The sequence below is a fragment of the Necator americanus genome, chromosome III (genome assembly GCF_031761385.1).
Source record: "Necator americanus strain Aroian chromosome III, whole genome shotgun sequence".
NCBI classification, from domain to species: Eukaryota; Metazoa; Nematoda; class Chromadorea; order Rhabditida; family Ancylostomatidae; genus Necator; species Necator americanus.
Window position 1 is genome coordinate 33,479,357 of NC_087373.1, and position 21,588 is coordinate 33,500,944.

Below are 21,588 nucleotides of genomic sequence, written 5' to 3' on the forward strand. Positions count from 1 at the left end.
TCATTGTTCGAGGATGATTCCTTCTGCTGGCACGATTGTTGCTTGTTCCCGTATAATCCTATGGTACGTTAATCCCCACAATTGCATATCTCTCCGTAAATTCCACCACTGAAAATTGTTATTTCTCATATGTGTGCTTTCGGATGGTTTTCAGAGCACACACAACAGATAATTTCAGCTGTTTATAATGTAAATAGTAGCAAGGTATGATTGTAATTCTCCTTCCATTGACTTTTTTCTCTTTTTTTCTTGTTTCTTATCATCTTCTTTAAATGTTTTCTTTCTTATGTAATTCTTAGGTTTGTCAAAGACAAATCATCCCTAAGAAGTGCTAAATCTGCTCTTCTTTTAAATGTTTTTACTTTAAACTTTTTTTTTTACTTTTAAATGCGAACAAAATTTTGTTAGGAAGATGGAAGAAGCTTCCACCAGTTTTTTTCTTTCGATTTCGAACGCTTTTACCTTGCTTTTCTTCGGCCTCGCTTCAATAATTAATAAAGCCTTGGCTGAGGAACGTTACCTCTTCTAGCACCAATATTTCTCCGTTGCAACTTTGTTTACATCCAGAGTTCATTCAGTATTGCAACGACAGCTGGTTTGTGTGTTGAATGAGTTCAGCCAACAGTTCAATCTCTAAAAAAAAAGTATACGAAAAAGAAGAGAGCAGTAAAAAATTGTTCCACTTCCACATTCTACCAACAATAACATATCCCTCGTATTTATTTACATATAAAATTTACGGCAATTATCATCAATCTTTAGATTATTTACGGAAAGATTCAGTTTTTCATTGTTGTCGAGACTTTTTTTGTCGTAACCAATCACAGAAAGCTTTTGGAAAAGGCGAAGTTTCAAAGGCTGCATACTTCATAAATTGCACTCTGGAATGTTATGTTTCCTGTTTGATTGCTATTCTGGTGCTAGTCCACCTTCTTTCTTCGAAACATTCCTTCCAATCCATACGCTGAGGTGGAAGCGATTGGTGTCAGCCATAATCCCCCTCCCCACCATTTGAAAGCGAAGCCGTCCGTTTACGCAATCGCTCCACGCTTCAGGACGTTTCGATCCGGCTACATCGTCCGGGGGAAATTTAACTCGAATAGTCAGGTTTGCGAAGGTGTAAAGTCTCACACAGTGATTTCGATTACATTATCCTTTACGACAGTGCCGGTTTTGTTTTTATGAATCTGTTATAAGTGAGAGGCAGCAGAGAAACAACACTTACTGCATCTGTGAGATTCGTTGTTTCGTTGTGAGAAATGCTATTAAAATGTAAAAATTTCTCTCGATCCTCGTCCAAGTCCAATAACGCATGGGAATTTGTTTTATAGCTTATATCATATATTATTTATAGGTATTACGTAGGATAGCTGCGAAACAGAAGCATATTGACATTAGTAATGAGGATTATGTTATTCAAAAGTAACATATAATTTTGAAAAATGCAAACATAAGCTTCTTATTCGTCAATTTTTTGAAAACTGTGAACTTTTTTCTTTCTGAGACAAGTATCGCTCACTTTGTCTTTCAGTGCATTTTGTTTTTCAATTAATCTATTCAGTTCAAAGAACCTTGAGGAAGTTTTGCTCGTTCCCTTTTTCTGCTTGGGTTCTTAATCGTAGGAGAAGCCATTTAGAGAGTGTTAGCCAGTTGTGACTAAGTAATAAGACAGCTGTATTAACAATCGAAGGTGAACAAGCTTTCGACATGCACGATGTACAACACAACGTTGTAACTCATACATTAACGAATTGGTGAAAAAAAAGTTGAAAAGTTGTTTGTTTTTACTCGGTCATCACTTCCGTAACAGTTTTAGTTTCGTTAACGACGGGTTTTTTTTTCCTGCACTCACTTCATTTGAAATTATATCCTGGACATATCGATTTTTGCGTTTCTTCCGTCTCTAGCCCTCTTTAAATGAAGTCGCAAATCTGCTCGCTCAAATTCCTTCACTCTATCAGCCGTTCAAGATCGCCAATCGCTCTCGCCCTCTCGTTTCGGCCCAGCGACCTTGACTGGTTGGACAACCGCCAGCGATTCCGTTCATCGTTTTATCCCTTGCTCAGTATTGATTTGTGTATTTGTACTAGAAGCGCATTACAGCGCATCAAAACAACTAAGTACATCCGCTGGGAATTGTTCTCACTCCTATTTAAAGTTTGGATTAATGTGAAAATGTTGTATAAGGTCACTAGCATTTATTTCGTGTTGTCCTCCGCAATTCCGCCACCCGGCGAATCCCTTTCGCATATCGATTTATTGATTTCTTTTCTTTCCAGACCACAAGCTCTCTGTTTGGGAATGGTGTACTGAACTCTAGATATTTTCGCAGTGGCTATCACAACTACTTTACTCTGCGATCTGAATTATTGATCGATTCGATTTTTTGTATATTTCTGGTGTTGGTTCGCGTACAATGCAAAAGGTTCCATCACCACCAACGAATTACGTTGCTGTTGCTCAGGTATGTAGAGTTTATTTTCGGAATCTTTGTTTTTTTTTTCTTTGTTTTCTTCTGATTACCTTTTATGCATATATTTCATCGATTTTCGAGGCATTTACGATTCCCTTATTGGTATTTATCAAATAACACTTATAGGAATGTTAAGTAAGTGTTGTCTGGGACTTCTCAGCATTCATATCTAAGATTACAATCTGTTATGGGAGGAGGCTCCGCTCTTTAGATTATTGTCAACGCGCCGCGAACTTCAAAGGATTAAAAACTAGCTGCTTCTTCCGTTATTTTGGGATTAATAGACTCGGGAGAAGTTAGAATATAGGTTTTATGGTATATTTAAGATCATGCATCCAAGCTTAAAATAGCAGTTATGAGTTATGCCCTTATGTAATCCGTTTTCAAATGCTGGAATCGAAAAACAAAACAACTGATGAATGATGCCATATCCTGAGTGCTTTCCGTGTCTTCTTGACATTTTACTTGAATTATTTGAAATTACACCAAGTTCTCATCTATTGACTTCGTTTTTGTTTGCTCATTCTGATAAACGAAGGAATTCCCCGTGTTCTTTTGAAATTCGCGGGATGTTAGCATTGGTCGGCTAGGCGAGGCGCCGATTATCGCACAGCCGATTCTAAGTTTAGATACGAGTCTTCTCCACGTTTCTGGAATCGAAATTAAAGTGTAAGATTAGTTTGAGACAACTGAGAAAGGTCGATATCTGGGATCACACGTTTTCGGCGCTTATTCAGCTATTTATGGCCGTAACTCTGATTTCGACCGATTTCAATGGAGATAGATAGCCTTAGTACAAGTATAATTTATTAATAGAGATGTGTAGTTTGGATATCCGGCGAGTGTTAAGTGTTTATTTGTGTACAACTAACATGAATCGATTCAACGTGTGTTTTTCCGATGCGATTTCGGTCGGAACTAGTTTGCACTGTTCATTTTCGTTGCGGTCTTCTAGATACTGGTTCATAGTTTCGCTGCGAATGACTTAGATTTCCAAGCTTTGCTGCTTCACCTCAACGTTCTGAACGCTTTCGTTGTAATCATTTCATATATATCTAACAAGTCTGCGATTTTTTTTCAAAGTCCTTTTTTCGAATAGCTATCATTAGATCGAAACTCTCCGATGACTTACAGTATTCAAAAAGAGCTCCTTGTAATTTGAACACCTTGCGGAGTATGATTTTTGTGCCCCAATTAGAAATTGGGGGATTTTTGGATTTTATTCGACCAATCGATTCATTGTATGATGCCCAAAAATCTCTTTCTGTTAGATGATAGCATTTACATGAGAAAAACCACTATTGCATTTGTAACAACCAAGCTCGACTCCCTTTTACGTGATGCTATTTTCGTGTCATCTTAGTGGTGTCGCAGTTTGCATCTTAAATTGATGAAGAGAACGCCAGCGTAACACATATGACACCAAGACAATAATGTCCACGTTCGTCCATGAACACTTCCACCAAATTGAATACGTGATGTCTGACGCGATTTTCTGCATCACTATTATAATTTCACGAATGTGCGAAGGTATTAAATTCTTGGGAACCGCGTTAATTCATGCACCCACAAAAAACAAACAAACACGAGCAGAGTTCTCCGTTCTTTTGTTGCTATTGTTTCTTTTGTTTGGTCTTTGATCATATCTTCGTATCGTATCGTTCGTATCTCTGTGTAATGAAGGTTAAATTTAATGTTTTTGCCCTGGGTATCGGATTACCAGCATAATAACACCTTTTAATGAATGTTCCTAAACATCTAGTCAGATATTCCTGATATTTTTAGCTTTTATTTTTTTGGGCGCTTGATCCTGAATGCCAGTGAACTCCACTTTTTTTTTGCTTTTCCAACGTTTATTGACAAAGTGTAATTATTAGCACTGTGTCAAGTCATGTGTGTCAACGAGTGTCAACGCTAGCCGTTGAATGAACTGGATTTGTGCGTAGTGAGTAGTCGTCTGGGATATGGTAATAGAAAAGTTGCGGAATGTGTGATTTTCTCAGATTTTAGTGCACAAAGACTAACAAATTCTGTAAACTCCATAAATTCTATGTATAGCCGGATCAAAACGAAGGAGGAGCTCGGAGCAAAGCAGCGCTTTAAGTGGCGCGGTGGAGCTAGCGGTTCTGTTCGAGGTGGGACCATCACGAACTGCAGCAATAATTCCTGCTAACAAGGATCCCCCATCGATCCCAATCGCTACGTTCTATCGCATAGCTTCGAGCGTAGCCGCCTACGCAACTGGACCGTCGTTCATGGTCGTTTTGACCCGACTGTATGTACCCTTATATGGAATAGTCTGATTAGCAGATAAGTTGCTGCTTTGTTTTAAAATTCTCGTTCTCCTAAAATATTGGGCTTGTTTTAGTCATGATGCGTGGGCTTTTTTTGCAACTATTTGTGTATTGACCGGTAGAATTATAAAGATTACGTCAGTGATGACCCTCACGTGCAACTTTTGAACGTGTTTTTCAATCACAACCTTTAATTCTAATGTGTAACAAGATCTGGTGACCTTTACCTTGCTACCATTATACTTAATACAACCTCTTCTTTGCCGGTTTTCATCCAGGGAAGCCTATGAAATATGTACAGAAGGATGGATATTGAGAGGAAGTTTAACGAGTGATTGTCATAATTTTCAAGCGATATAACGTTGCATGCGTGCATTTTTGCGTCATTGTTTTTATTTTGACAACGTTAACATACGAGAGTGACTAGACTTGCTAAAGCGTTCCTTCAAAATTTCCCACAGGGAAGCTTTTCATCTATGCATGGTTTAAAATAAGCCAAACAGAAGACAAATCTTCAACAACAAGAATGGATTCTCTTGCTCTCCTTCTCCTACCTCGCACTGCAATGAAAAAAAAAACGATTAAATGAAAGGCGCATTTTTCTCATTATGCATGAATGGCTTAATCGTTTTTGTTGAGATGCAGAGATTGATTCTCATCCAGATGTTTTATGCTTCATCTATTCGTAGAGGTTATTTCTTCGAAAAAGGGAAGATTATAGAACTTCACTGTTGAATTTTGAGATTTCGGCGGAAGTAGCTGTTAACTCTTATCAATAAAAGGTGCTCTTTTTTCTGTCTTTGAACTTATTTTGAGGAAATTCGATCATTCGGCTGCAGTAATATCGGAACGTCCATAATGTCTTGACCGACGAGCTATGACGTGAATTCCAACGTCATGAATGAAATTTTGTCCTGAAATTAGAAACGTCAAAAATTGGGTGACAGATGCATTACTGGGGAGATGTGAGATTTTTAACAGTTTAGCTTTTTTCAGTGCGCTAAATTTCCTACATTAAATCGCTAAAACTCGCTTTGACACCGTTTTTGCAATACTGTTATTATTGGGCGGAGAGAACATGATGCGTCTCATACATTATTGTTATTGTTGGCTTTTGTTACCATGAGTTACTTCGTATAACTTTTTTTCAAATGATCTTTTGTTCCAACCATCATTAAGCACTCAGAACTAGATCGTAATGTGCGTAGAGAAGGTTGTTGATCTTTTCCTCCGGCGGGTCGATACCTAGTTTCGATAGCGGAAAACACATCGAGTCCACTAATCGCGATCCGAAACTCATCAATCCGAGCATCACTGCTAGGAGAGAGCTGGATTGTGACTTCTGTTGTTTTTCAGAATATGAAAAAGTTGTAAAGCAACAGTATATCGAACAAACTTCGCGATATTGCTTGACCTTTACGTGAAAACAAGAAAATCAATTAACCAGTTTGCGATTACACTGTGCTTTTTTCGCTCCTTTACGCAATTCCTCAGTTTTTCTATACAATTTTATGATAGACAAGACTAATAGGAAAAAAAACACTAGTAACTATATGTAGGGTTAGAAATTTCAGTAGTGGGACTGTGCTTGGAAACGTATCGATTCAGCTGTGCAATGTGTGTGTGTGTGTGTGTGTTTTCCATTTGCGGGGGTGTGTCCGCGTAGAAATGAGAGCGCCAATACTAATATGTTGGAACCTATTGCAACAAATAATGTATTTCATATTATATATGACGGTTCCGTTAATTGCTATTTGTTTTTTTTTTTCGAGATTTTTATTAGAAGTTTGTAGAAAATTGAAATTCTACACGTTTCTAACCAGTTTCTTTCTTATTATATTTCATCACTTTATATCGACGATCTACCTTATTTTTCTCTGTATTTTTCTATTTTTCTACTTTCCTTTATCGTATTTGTTTTTCATTTAACTTATTTTTGGAGGATAGCCTTACGTTATGAGTTCGTTTGAAAAAAAAAAACATTGTTCTTTGGTGTTGCATGACATTTTCTGTTTAATCGCTTCTTTTGTGCTTTTGCTATTAAGTAACGGATACGGAAGTAGGGCAGAGAATACGTTCAGGGCTTTGTACGGTTGACACAGTTTATACATCGTTTGTACTAGGAGAGAGCTGGATTGTGACTGGAGCATCGATGAACACGTGTTTATTCAAAAAGAATGAATTTGTAGCAAGAAAACGTTTCGCATGCAGTTAATTGTCAAATTTCCCCAGAAAGCCATCGTTACTTTGTTTTATTTGCGAAGCTTGGAATTTATGCTAGTTCAAATTCGATTAGGTTTGCTTTTATACTTGAGGAGAATACAACCATGGACGTAGAAAACCTGTAAGTGAAAGATTTTTCAAATCAATTGTGCTAATTAAAGCACTACAGCCGTTTGCCGTCAGTCATTACATGCATCATTGCGACAAAAAAAAAAAAAACTCGGAAAGCCCCATTGCGCTTGACTTCACGTTTGAGTGTTGTTTCTGAGGTAAAATGCAAGAACGGTAGTGCTACCTAATCGATAGGATGCATTTATTCATGCTTCTATTATTATTTTTATTATTATCCTTCTATTATTTCGATATTTCATTTAGACAGAGGAAACGAACACTAAAAATATATCTGGCGGAAATATTTCCTCATTAGGAAAATTTAATCTATTCTAGTCTATTAGCTATTTTGGGAAAATAGAATTCTATGTTCGATTTTTATGCTTCATTTCTCCTAGCCGTAAGCAAAAAAGTATTTCAAAAGCCCTCAAAACTCCTCTGTGTTCCTTTTTCTGAATTTGTGCATATGTTAAAAGAAGACAAACACACGAGTAGTGAATCACATTTGAATGAAAATCATCGAATATGACTGGTATGACGCACCTTCCTTCTTCTAAAAGGATAAATACTATGAAATAGACTAAATAAAACAGGGAGCGTTCGAGCCGTTTGGGATTTGCTTTTAATTCTAACCGGAACAAAACATCATTTGGCATTGTTTTACAAGAATATCTATGTATATTCTCTTTTTTTCTCTTTGTAAGGTACTCATCTAGAATTCCTTATCACGTGTAATTAGTGAATAAAATATTGATGGTTATTATGGGAAATAGTGGGCGTGGGAAAGTTGCTTCCAGTGATTTTCTTCGCAAGAGGTGACATGAGATTTGGTTAACTAGCATCATTAAAAAATCAATATGTAACACCTACTGTACTGTGTGCCATACAAAAAGAGATTGTTAAGGAATATTGGCATTTTTGCACTGAAATAAAAAGCGAAATCATGCCATTCCCTCAAATCTAAGTTTGAACCCCAAAGAAGTGTGGTGAGATTGTTTCTTCAGTTGTGCAGATCACAGACGTAAAATGAATGCGCTCCATTCTTTTTGGCGGACAGCGTCGGTGTACGAAAGTGTGCGTTCTCTGGTAAGCCGCTATACATACCCGCACCGACTGTGAGGATTTTCCAATAAAAAGATTAATGAAATAAATACGTTCTCAGTAACTAGTTAAAAGCTAGAGTTGATCTAATTGTGATCTGATCTGTTTTTATTTGATCTGGGAATGGTTTGTATGCGAAAAATCAGTCTTGTATTTGGAAAATACAAGACTGACTGCAAGAGTACATAGAATCTAGTTAAAAGTGGACATTTCGGATGAGATTGCATGTTGTAAGGTGATGATGATGTTATTTTTTTGTACCGTTCTAGGAATAGTTTCCGCTTTAATTAACAATGAAGTGAAATCTGTGGGGGAGGATTGGATAAGTGGATTAAATTAGGGCCTCCCTTTTACGGCTATCAAACCCGCATCTCATCCGCTAATAAAATTGTAGTCTTCAGAATCCACAAAGCGATTCTAAGTGCATGGACTTATTTTGTTTCGTAGAGTCGAGCGTGAAAATTGCACTTTTCAAGACGTTCTGGAGACTATTTCCTGAGGTGATTTACCCTAACTCTGTGACTTAATTCCTTCAATTTTTGCTTTCATCGTCGAAGAGGAACCAGTCGTTAGCGTCAACATGTGTTAGTTCGTAGCAAGTTGTAATCAATCGGCGAGTGCAGAAAAAGTATGAAGGATTTGAGGACACTTGTACAAATTTAACTTGGAAAAACTTATAAATTATTTACTATCGTGGCAAATACTTGATCAGAAGGATTGAAGAGGAAGACGAGACATCTGACATTCCCCTAATTCCAATGGTAGTCGGAGATTTTATGTGAAAAGTTGTAAAGAACAGAGAGGAGTGAAGAAATTCGAGGTTCATCCAACACGAATATATTACTCATTACCTTCGAGAAATGTTAATAGCATTGAGGGAATCTTATTCTTGAAATATTTTGTTCTGCAAGTTCCTAACTCCGTGTCCATAGATCCGGTTTCCGGTGCAAACAAAACGATCATGTTACTATAAATGAATGACTTTCAAATATTCTTTGAGAAAGTGTTTTCGTTTTTTTTCAAGATCTCAAGGCTGCTATGTTTTTCTTTTTCATTTGTTTGAGTTAAGGGCCACGAATAATCTTGGACAATATCAATATAGCTATGTAAACAACATTGCTGTTAACATTTGTCGATGCTGATGAGTAACATATTCGTGCTGGTTAAACTTACGAATTTTTCTTTGTCTCTATTTCTTTTTATTTTTCCAACTGTTGACATAAGAACTCTCAGCGCCCATTCTATGTAATTAGAAGAGAGTGTCAGATGTCTCATCTTCCCTCATTCATACACTAATTACAAAGAATAAACGCATTAGCGCTGGCTCAGCTCATGATGTGATTAACATACATTTCCGTGCGCATGGGAACTAGTGACTCAGTGCCCCGTTGGACTGTTTTATGTTTATGTTAAACTTCGCTTCCGCTTATATGAGAAAAAGAAAACTTGTTACACTGATTTCACAAGAAGTTCCGTCCTTGATTTCTTCCTGCTAATAGGAAGAATTAGGGATTATTAGTAGAAAAAAGTAGAGCTGATTTTATGGATCATGGTTTCTTAGAACATTGTGAAAAGAGAGGAAAAAAATGAAGAAAAGAAAAAGAAATGTCGGATGCTCTTTTGAATTCTTGTTGTCACAAAGAAACGACAGAAAAAAAAACGTTGTGTGCCTTCGAAAGACTCAAAGTATTCGATCGATGTTCAAGATGCTTTATATAAATTTTTGAATTTTCCTTCGATTGCGGCTGTTTTAGAATTATTCAGCAGCACAGTAGTTTTTTTCTTTTTGTTTGGAATCTGTTTAAACCTTAATGTAACCTATTCAAGACTAGTCAATGATCGTATAGAAGTAAGTTGTGTGCTCGAGAAGTGAAAAAAAAGAGAAAGAAAGAGAAGAAGGAGATGAACGCTCCCAAACGCATGAGAATTGCTAGAACATTGATGATGATACGATGAAAACTTGCTTTTTTAGCTGCTTATTTCTCTGGCTGCAGTATTCAGGTCGTATGTGTGTGTGTGTAGAGAGAGAGATTGATATTTGCTTACATTACCGTTTGCCTTGTGAAGCAACCATCAACGCTAACTCCTTCCTCCACCACGTTCACCACCTCCACCACCACCCCCACCCCATCCACCACCATCACCACCTTCACCTCATCCACCACCACCACCACCTCCACCCCATCCACCACCACCACCACCATCTCAACAATCGCGTTTAGAACTGTGCGGAGGGCGGAGCGCGGCGGCGGCGCTCATCGATTTTCGCGTGTCGCCGCGGCGTCGCACGTATGTCGTCGTTTCCATCGTTTGTGTGTCAGCTTCGTGCATAGCCTATTTCTAATAACATATTCAATGTGTTTTTTCTTTTGTATTTTACCTTATATTAGTTTTATTCATTAGAATTAAATCCGAATCGTGAACAAATAGAATGGAAGTGAGCGAGAGAGGGAGAGTTTGTTATTGTTGTAGATTTTTGCTGACCTTTAGCGGTGCTCAAGGTCATTACAATAACACTACCGTACGTTACATTTAACCCTTATAGTAGTTGCGTTTCTTTTCGTTTCATAAACTTTTTTTTTTTGCAGGTAGATATTTTCGTGTGATAATGTTACACGTTAACAATGTTGCTAATGCTATAAGACGGAAACTTATTTATCTTTCCTTTCTAGAACTTCTAATCTTTATCGCTCGCTTACATCAACCACTAAATTGTAGAAGTAGTATATTAATAAGGTAAGAGACTTTCGAAACTAGTTATTTAGAAGCTTATTCGTACTCTATTCCATTTGGTTTTGAGCAAATTGTGATTCTTTTTTTTCTTTTGCACTTCAAATTCTAGTCAGCTGCGCACGCTGTTTTTATGAACATTTTTATCGGCGTAGCCTGGTTCCATGACATCACTCTCATTTAAATCGCCTTTACATTCGCCTTTTTTAAGGTTAAATTACTTATTTAGTTCTATGATCTGCAGAAAGCAGTTAGCAGTCTTCAGGGATATATTATTGTAAAATTTTCTTAAATTTATTGTAGGAATTAAAGTTCTCTGAGACGCGCAAAGGATAAGAAGTTCCTTTGCGAGTTTCAGTTCAAATGTGCTTTCAATGAGAATTCAGCAATATTTAGTTAACAGCATATTCGTGAGTGGAAATGATTATGTCGTCTAAAATAATATTATACAAGAATTCCAGTCAGTACCGCTTCTCGCTCTCTTGTTGATACATTTTGCATTTCAATTAAAAATCGATTAAAGTTCCCTGAAAAGAAGAATTTTTGGTCTTCACTCATTATGTACGAGCTGAAATTGCATGTGAAAGAATGGTTGACGCTTCGTGACATTTGCGAAAACGAACGGCAAGAAGCATCCACCTATTTGCAGCCTAGGAGCGAGGGGAATTTGTTGCAAAAGGTGACTAATGTATGCACGATTTATGTGTACATTTTCCGTGCACCTTTTCGCTATGCAATTTTGTGTCGCTTCTATTCGTCAAATACGCTTTTTTTTGTTGTTTCTAAGGACGTTCCCGGATTGATTGAGCTTAAAATGGATTCTCGAGACAGATGTAATTTTAGTTGTTTGCTATGTTTAACTTGTGTATAAGTATAAGAGCGAAAAAAAAAACACGTGCGGTGTTAAAGAATGAAACGGGTAGTTGATTTGTGTTTAAAAAAACAATTCTACGGTAGTTTTCCTTGGAGTAGACCTTTAAAGGTCTATTTAGCAAATGTCAAGCGAAGTTATGGATGTGTTAGTTAGGTTTAAAAAAAAGAAATTCTTTTTCGAAACATTACTTGTTTTGTTGAACGATTTTTCTTCTCATACGTCATAAATTTGTCTCCCATTAAACATCTGGATCATTATAACACTCCTTCGTTTAGTTAGTTGATTTTTTTCCAGTTGTTTTGTTGTTAAGCGCTGTGTAGCACTAAAAGTGTGCTTTGCACTAGTGTAAGCTGTGCAAATAGGCGTTTTTCATTCGATTTTATTACTCTTTTATTAATGTGTTCTTTTAAGTATAATTTCTTTAAGTCTATTAGCGGAAGAATACTACCACTAAACACCTATGATGGACAATGTTATTATATTCATTATTATTTTCATTTTTATGTGTTTCTGTTCTGAGGTTTTATCTAGCTGGTCATCGTAATCGCTTACTATGGCAGGTATTGAATTAATAGCTTCAAACTGTGCCATTCGCCACAAATTTAGGTCAGCGCGGTAGCAACTTGCATACGATTTACTTAAGTGTGTTGCTGTGTGAACTCTTTTGTGAACTCTTTCATTTCTGCTTTTTGCTTTTTTTTGCCATTGCTTTTATTGAACACGGTACCATCACTTTTGATCACGGTTTTAGAGTGAACCGCCATATTTCAGTATTCTTTTTTTTCGCTTGGGATTTATAGTGGACGTACAGAGAAGCTCTCCATGGTGTATTTGTTCAGTTATTTATAGGATTCACGTTTCATTAAATGCAATTTCTTCAGACCTTTCCGTAAAGTTGGAATTATTATCGTTTATATCACAGCATATGCGTCATCATCTTTCTTTTATTTTAGCGATGAAATGAATAAGAGTAGTTAGTTCAGTGGAGTATAAAACTACTCGGTATTTTTGTTTCGAGAATTTACAAAAATCCAGTTATCTTTTCTTCCTCTTTTCTTTTATATTTCATATTTTGTCTCCCGCCTGAAGTAACTCATCAAATCTCTACATTTTATGGATATCAAATTATCTTCACCATTATCTTTATTTCTTTTTCTGTTTCGTTAATTTTTCTCTTTCTCTTTCTTTTGTTAATTTTGAGCTTTAGCTATATGTCTTGATGTTCTCGCGTTTCAAACTAATTGGACTTTTGAAATGTGATTCATGGAACGAGAGCGACATTGGAACAGCTGATGTTTTTCGCCCGCCGATGCGTTATGCATTCGACGATTGGGCGTTTTTGCTTCGTACAAACAACGTTTCCCTCTCTATGCCGGACTGAACCATGAGAATTATGATGGAGAACGCTGTTTCGTGGGGATAAAAAAGCGGATTCTTGAATTGAAGGATATGAATGGCGCTAAATTAATCTTCACATCTCTAGATATGACTCGTTTTGTTGCTGGAATTCGAAAATTGTGATGCTCACTATTGAAGATCTTTTTTTTCAAAATGTGAACTTCGCCCACAACTTTCTATAATTCACTGTTTTTTGCAAGTCTCGTGTTTATGGTGTCTTTGAGTAATTGGGTTTCTCGCAGGTGGCATTCGTTTTTCGTCACATATTCTTACATTTGTCTATTTTTAATTAAGCGCTTACGAAAAGATTGTGTAGGCGAGGCGAGGTTTTATTGAATAGTGTTCAGTAATGTCTAAGTTCTCGTTCGAATGATCACAGTTGCCCTTCCCACTAAACACTGAAGGGACTTTTTTTCAGTATACGGTCTCTACTTAAGAGTTGGAGTTTGGGGAACTTGGTCCTTCGAGTTTTTAGACCAGTATACTTTGGAGAATGATGGCATGTTTTAGATTAAAATGAAACAACTTTGCTTGAACAATGCTTGGATGCGCTTACGTTACTCCACTGCCCAGAATTAGAACTGCAAGTTTTCTTATCTGCAATTCGATTGGTGTGCCTCATGGGTTCCGGCGAATTTTTGCTTTTTTTTTCTCAACGCAGAAGTGTTTTAGAAACAAAACTGAAGATTCAACGTTGTAAGCGTACCTTTTTTTCTAAGAAGATGGGAAAAATGATTCAGCGAATTGGTAGATGCCATCAATCTGCGACGAAATGTTCACCGACGCTTCTTTGCCTCTCTCGAATGTGAACAGCATCTCAGAAGCTATTCCATTTACCACTTATTCTATCTGAAGAACGTTTCACAGAATCACGTTTCCTTTTTTGATTATCCGTTTTTTGCATGAAGACTTGCTCGACGGAAGGAAAATTGGACTTTTTTTCTGAGGAAACGAGAATATGGTTATGACTAATTTTAGTTTCGTTACTTTAATTTGATTTTAATTTAATTTAACTTTAATTAACTTTTGTGTTTCCTTTTCATATCTTAAGGTCCTCTTCTCCACCATCATTCAGAAGTGTCATGTTATCCATATGAAAAATGTAGTATGTGATTTCAAGAATTCGATGACGTCTTTTTACTCTTCCGTGAAGCTTAAATGTCATTTTACTGCATTTATGGCGGGATTATTCAGGAGGAATCTGTTTTGCATAATTTCTTTTTTTTTTTTTTTGAGAAGGACATGCAACTACTGACTATGAGTGCAGCCGGCGAATTCTATCGGTTTCATCTCTTTCTTTTTTGTTCTCGTTGTTGAATCTATTTCTCTATTGTAGACTATACATATATTGAATTATTCTAAGATTTCACTATTTTTTGACCCACTTTTACTTCATCAGTTTAATTTTTTTTTTTTGAATTATAGTGAGTGTAATAATTTCAGTCGTCTTCCATGTCTTCTTCCCTTTTGACTGCCTCCCCGTCGACCACATCAGCGCCTAGCAGTAGCAAGCAACCATCATTTGATGATACGTGCTTTAAAACGCCGTTGCCATTCAAGTGAGTCATTGTCTGTTGGTTTTTCTCAAGTCCTAGTCTTCGTTCAAAGTTTCTTTGGCATTGTTCGTCTTCTTAATTCTACAGTTTTTCTAAAACTTTTACTTCCTTTTTTAAATTGCTTTAGCTAATTAATTGTCGCTTTTAAGCTTTTTTTTTTTTCTAAAAAGCTGACCTCTGGGTCTTGGTCAATTCAGCGCACTGTAGAAATTCTTTAAAATGAAATAATCAATGCTGCATTCCCATACTCTTATTTTACGACATGGTTTATTACCTAATTTATTGATCCTGTTTCCAGTAGGAAACCACGTCGTGGACGTGGAGCGGCATCCGCTGCAGCCGGGGGCGGAACACGACCAAACGGCTATCATTCAACCGGAAGTATTCGCGGTAGAGGTGTTGGACGGCCGAGCGGTGCCGGCAGAGCTGCAGCTCCTCAACCTGCACCTCCTCAACCGAAATTTGTGTTGCATGATGTAGCATGTCCGCATACGTCAACTTATTTAGGTGAGAGTTATCATTGCGGATTGTAACGAAATACATTTGTAAATGTGTTTTTTAGGCGCATTAAGTCTACCGAAATTTGCGACAGTGCAACCAAAAAGTGAGATAAAAGAGGAAGTTTTTGATGGGAATGAAGTGAAAGCGTCGACATCAACTCCAGCAATAAAAGAAGATGTTGCGGATGAAAGGAGTGATTCTGGGTCAGGTTCTAGTGTAATATTGATCGAAAATGGAGAATGTGAGGTAGGTAGTTACTTCTTCTGCTGCCGAACCAATACCAATGTGATTATCGCATATCCAGACCGGTAAAGAAAAAACGGGTGAACATGCTAAAGAAAACGGAGCAACCAATTCGGTGGGCAGTTCTGCGGAAACGGAAGGCTCCTCTACTTCTGAAGATGTTAGTGAAGTTCGATTAAGATTCTTGTTTTGTTTAAGGTAATCTTTGACGATTTAGAAATGGGTTTGGAGCAAAGCAACTCTCATTTCATCAGATTTTGACTAGTTCTCTATCCTTTGCTTTGAACTTTTGGGATACTTAGCCAATGTAATTGAGAGAATAGTTCCATTTTGTGAGGTTTAATGCTTCATTTCAGTCGAAGGACGGCACTAACGATAAAGTACCATTCGTGGAGGAAGTAATATTTGACGAGTATTCACTGTTACTGTTCACATGTGTACCGGACGCACAAGTGAGTTTGCAAGCTATAGCGATCTCAGTAAACCAATTTGGATATTTTTTTTCATTCATATATGTTTGCTTCTTCTTTACCATGTTTTCTCACATCAGTTTCTCATTTTATCTCCATTATTACAGTGCAACATACATTTTTTCTGTGTTATCAGTGTTAGGATGGAACACAAATGTTTTAATGGCATACAAAAAGTGTTATTATACGTTGAAGTGTCAATCAAGCGACATCATATTTATCCACAGAAATCAAAGTAGTAATGGACGTCCAAAAATTTAGCCATTAAATTAGGAACACGGTCCACTACTCTTCTGAAGATTGAACTTTTTCAATTTTTTTTTTCAATCCCCTTGACACTCTGTGCAAAGAAGAACGTATGTTGATTTATTTAGAGCTTACCATTAAATTAATTACTCTTAAGGACATTTTTTGATTACCATGACATGATCATCACTCGAAGTGAACGGTGCTGTTATTGATGAATTAGCAGAATTTTTGTTGTGTTGAAGAAGCTGAAAGAGTTCACAAGAGGTAAAAGATGGCAATTAATTTGTGAATTGTGAATTTATGAATGTGAAATCCTTTATGAATTGCTAAGAACCTGGAAATGTTTTTCTTTTGACTACAATACTGAGAGATAGAAATTGTCGTTGTTTTTAAAGGCTTGGTGACTTTGTTCGAACATTTTCTTAAAATTTAATAACAAATCATTTAACAAAAAGTTGAAAAGACCTAGAATCGCCTTCAATACAATTTTTGATTGTTGCTTGGTGACTTCGTTCGAACATTTTCTTAAAGGTGAGAAAGATTTGGAATCTCTTTCAGCACGATTTGGATAGCTACTGAATGTCCTTGCTTAGTTCGTTTTTAAGTTTTTCAGTATTTATCTTTAGCAATCCATTTGCATACCTTTATTTCCAAAAAACTGGCCTTCTAATACATCTGTAGTAGCTTTTAGAAAAAAAAAGAAAATAGTTTTGTGCGAAGCACTTTTAAAGAAACTTTTATTTTACTTTTTTATTTTTCCTTTACTTAAGCTTTCTATCCGTCTTCTAAGTGCTAATTTAACCTTCAATGCTCTGCTGCATTGTTTGTGAAAGACTGGGCAAAGATTTTTCTCCTGGATAGTGCGATAGGGAGGAGCCGGACCATTTCTCGAATGAATGTTTAGCTCATGAGGGTGCAGTGCAAGTGCTGAGGATCCGTTCGCCAACCGTCCAAAAGTGAAGGGTGTTCTATCGCCAACCTTCTAAAAGTGAAGGGGATCGGAGCACCGGCTCCAACTCTCACATGTATGGTCTCTTAGAAACTGCTTAATAGCTGTCAATGGTTTATCCGGATAAGTCGAAGCTCATCTCTCCGTAGCAGGGTGTTAATAGTCAGATTTTCGTAATTTCACTTACTTAGACGTGATAATATGTCTAAAGCTATGAATTTTCTGAGCACTCCGATTGCTTTAAGGTCCCAAAAGTCTTCAAAAAGTAAGCTGAAGTCATTAATATAGTGTTTAATTGGAATTATTTTTTTTTTGAACGGTAATTTCTTCTGCCCGAAGGAGGTATCAAACGAGCATATGTGGAGTGATCTGCTTCCAGTAAAACTTATGCATAATGAATGCATAACACTAACACATAACAATCAATCTGCTCTAGTATTTCTAGTGAAAATTTAGTATCGACTGCGTTTCATTTTATGCTTGTTAATTCTGCATGTAGCACGCTTTCGAACGCGTATGAAGTCCAGTCGGAGTGCGAGTGTACAAATATTCACCTTAAATGTTGCAAAAGAAAAAATTCAGCCGGTATGGGGATATTTGTAATGTCGCTGATGATGTACGTTGACAGCAGGGAATCATGTTCGCCTTTAAGAAATCCGGCTGCTTCGTTTTGTCGATTGTATGACGTTTTGCTTGACGATGTGGGTCGTTTTGTAGAGCGTAGTGCTATGGGGGACGGATCTTCGACGATTTGACGTACCTAAATAGTTGCAGCCTAGTAGAAAGGTCGAAAGGTGGCACGAGGGTGGAACTCTTGCTCTCTTATCACTTTCGTCCTAAAGAGCGTGCGCAAATTTTTATTGATGATCTTGGCATGCTTTTCCGTAAGCCTCTTCTTAGTTAGGAACAAATTGACTTGTTTGCTCTTAATCGTTTGACCATACATGCGATAGTAGGAACCGGTGCTCCAAACTCTTCACTTTTGGACGGTTGGCGAAAGGACCCTCTCCATTTTTGGACAGTTCGCTAAAGGATCCTCATCACTTGAGCTGCACCCCATGAGCTGGACCCCTTCACCTTAGGAAGGTCCAGCTCCTCCCTATCGTACCTATGGTCGAGATCCTAGCCGATTTCACAAGTTCTCTTTGGCCCTACTTAGAAGAAAAGTTAGGGAGCAAGAATTATCTCCAGTTTGAACTGTAGACTTAGTTTCGACTCACCGTTAACTCTGTGATCTCTTGTCTGGAAGCTTCGGTAAATGTCAATGGTACCAACGATTTGTATAACTTCTTCAAATGCTGCTCTTTATTTTCTCCTTCTTAAATGTTCTTTACTCTTTTTTCCTTTCTTTCTTTCTTTAATTTTTATTTTGTCAGAGTAGAGAAGTATCGTATATTTATTGGAAAACACAGCGTTTTTGTACACGACCACACCAGTTTTCAACCACCCTACGCTATACTTGCTGCAACAATCCGCACGAAAAAAAAAACCTATGCTGCTTGACGTCATACTAAAAATCTGAAAATCTTATCATTCTTCTGTTAAACTCTGAGACTCCTACTTTTAACAGCATTATTTATTAGAATCTCTTCAAAGTGTCTTCGTTTCCTGATTGTTTGTGGGATTTTCTGATTACTGTGCTCCTTTCACGTTTCACATTCCCAAAATGTATAGAAGGTATGTGCTTGTCGTTTTTCTGTTATGGCCTTTCAACGGCCGTACAATCATTTCGCTCGCCGCCTTTAGTGATTTTTTTCTCTTGCGGCTTAGCACATTAACGATGATTTTTGTTTTTCTGCGATAACCGGATCTGAATATTAACATGTAAACATTAGATTAAAGTGTGGTTAGTTGTTTTTCTATGTTTTATTCATACTCGAATAAGTTTGCATTAATGTTTTTCGAAAAAAAAAGCTGTTTTGCCGCATATTTAGTCTTTCTCGTCACAGTATTTTCGAACCTGGCTTCTTAGAATTTAGTTCGTTATTTGATTTCCCTCCTTGTTATATGTCTTGTCTTGTCTTGTCCTTGTTATAGAAAATTATTATCTTCCTAGCAACTTTTTTTTTAAAGATTGCAGTGGTCGGTGTTGACAAATCCCTCTGGTATGCGTCAGCGCATCCGAGTTCTATATCGGACTTTTTTTTGGATTTTTTTATTTATCATGGGGCTTTGCAGTTTCGTAATATTTTTGTGACTTTTATTTTCTGATTGAGCCTAATCCTTACTGCAATTTTCGGTGAATGAGATAGCAACGCTAATTTCACTTTGCAGCACTTTTAAGGTTTTTTTCCCCCAGGTTCTTCAACACCTAACATTTTCAGGTTTAAGGCTGTGTGAACTTCCAAGCGCTACTTAGAGATTCTCAAATATTCTTCTGAAAGATAATCCTGAAAATATGTGTTAGAAAAACTGATGTCGTAATGTCCGTTTTCTCTAAAATTACGAAGTTAAGGTTTTGTTATGAAGGCGGCCGTTTGCACGTCGTTGTTAAGTTGTGCGAATCTAGAAAGTTCTTGTCAAACAATGACTGTGAATATTAATTGATTGTGATTTCGTTCTGTCCTTTTGACTACTCTCCTGTGTTTGGAACCTGCTCTCAATAATTGAAAAAGCACCGGATTTTGATAGATAGACCTATAAAACAGCTATTTGTTCACGTTCTTGTAGTGAAATACATTCGCCGAAGTTATTTTACCTCAAGCACAAGTTTTCCTTATCCATATTGTTCACAATGTTAAGTTTAAAGTTAAAGTTACTGGCGTTAATCAATCCGTTTGAGATGCGCCCACACGTTCGCATACTGTTCATCTTAGAAAATTTCGTAGTGGACGCAAATGTGACGAATTAGTGCAACAATTTTCGATGTAAATAACTGCGTTTGAAAGAAGCAGAAGAATTAATTGGTCTGCCCTTTCGAAAAGAATTGATTATTTTCTTTTCTTTTTTGTTGGGAAATTGTGGAGTACTCTAGAACATTTGCTTAATTTAGTCTTCACATTTTGGTTGTTCATCTGCTCTAAAATAAACTACAAACTGCTAAGTGCTTTTTTCAGCGCTATGAACGGAAACGTTCAGCGCTCAATAAGCTCTTGGTGTCCCGCTGAGGAATTGTAAAGTTATGGATGGCTATTATTCATTCGATCGTTACTAACTTTAGCAGTTAATTTTTCTGTTGTCGCACTCCAAGCCTCCCCGTGCTCCGCCATAACCCTAATTTCAATACATTTCATATGTGGTCCAAATCGTCAGCTACATTAGAAGAATTGTAGATTTTAACTCTGACCCACTGAGGACAGAGCGTTTTTTTTTGCGTTACATGCGTTAAAAAATTACCTAGTATATGTTGTGCGTAATATTGGTCGAAAATAATGAATCCATTAGGTACAAAGAACTTTTCAAAAAAAAATTAGGACGTCATGAAAAATAAGCATTGAAAAGTGTGCGACACAGATGAGCTGCTTTGTCCAACACGACCAAAAAACCGCAACTTTAAGGTGGGCCACGATATAGTTAAGGGGTTACCTACTTTTGTTCACGTTTCTATCAGTGAGTACCTCTTCCCAAAAAGTTTGTCTAAAATATGAAACGCCAAACGTCTTTTTTTTCAACATCTGTAATGGTTATAATATTTTTTTTGCCATCTTATTGGTTAATCACCTCTTATTGTGGTGCAAAATCTCATTTGAAAATGGGAAATGTACTACGATCACCTGAGACAATTTTCGATATAAGTATTTCCTATGCACGAGACTACGAAAAATTCGCAACACTGCTTCCAGTGCAAATAAATCCAAAAATTCTACACTTGTTTCATCGTTGGATATAGTTTTTTTTGAACTAATTCAATTTAAATTTGGCGACAATTTACCAAATACGTTCACCCGAATCATTGACCTTGTTTTTCACTTTTTGTTCCCATGTAATTTGGAAATAAGCTTAAGTTTTTTTATTCGTCAACCAGTGTGGTGTCACTTGTCCTCTAGATGTGCAAAAACCGTGATTAAGAAAGCAAAAACCATCGATCATTTTTTTTCTGGTCCTTCATATTCTTTTATAAACTGTTAGGTGAAATTTATTTGTTCAGAATATCTTTAACTTTTATTTCAGACAAGATTTAATTCGTCAGTAGATCGTGACATACTAAAAATTCTTGTGCAGATATTAATATCAGAAAATTTTGGGAGTGTACCCATCTGAGAATTCTTCCTTTAGTTTTATAAATCCGCTTTTGAAACTTGCTTTTGTATACGTGTCTAGATTGATCTTCAATATGGTTTTTCTGTGCTTTTTGTCATGGGTACTGTTAGTCATGAAATTTTCCGAACAGAATGAGTAAGCTACTTTTTTCATGCTGATGGAATACGTTTTAAACTAGTTTAGTCATTTCTGGATTCCTTTTTCTTAGCTATGAAC

General features: G+C 36.8%; 1 protein-coding gene across 2 annotated transcripts in view; it reads left to right on the top strand.

Moving 5' to 3' along the window:
- Positions 1–2,416: 2,416 nt before the first annotated feature.
- RB195_011808 (uncharacterized protein) overlaps positions 2,417–21,588 on the top strand; it is a gene marked incomplete at both ends in the record, with an annotated part of 67,874 nt that continues 48,702 nt past the window's right edge. For both annotated transcript variants that reach the window (XM_064193382.1, XM_064193380.1), the window contains 6 exons: positions 2,417–2,464; positions 14,648–14,763; positions 15,059–15,267; positions 15,323–15,507; positions 15,566–15,664; positions 15,861–15,956. In XM_064193382.1, coding sequence (XP_064050963.1) covers positions 2,417–2,464; positions 14,648–14,763; positions 15,059–15,267; positions 15,323–15,507; positions 15,566–15,664; positions 15,861–15,956 — 753 coding nt within the window. The remainder of the gene's footprint in view (positions 2,465–14,647; positions 14,764–15,058; positions 15,268–15,322; positions 15,508–15,565; positions 15,665–15,860; positions 15,957–21,588) is intronic.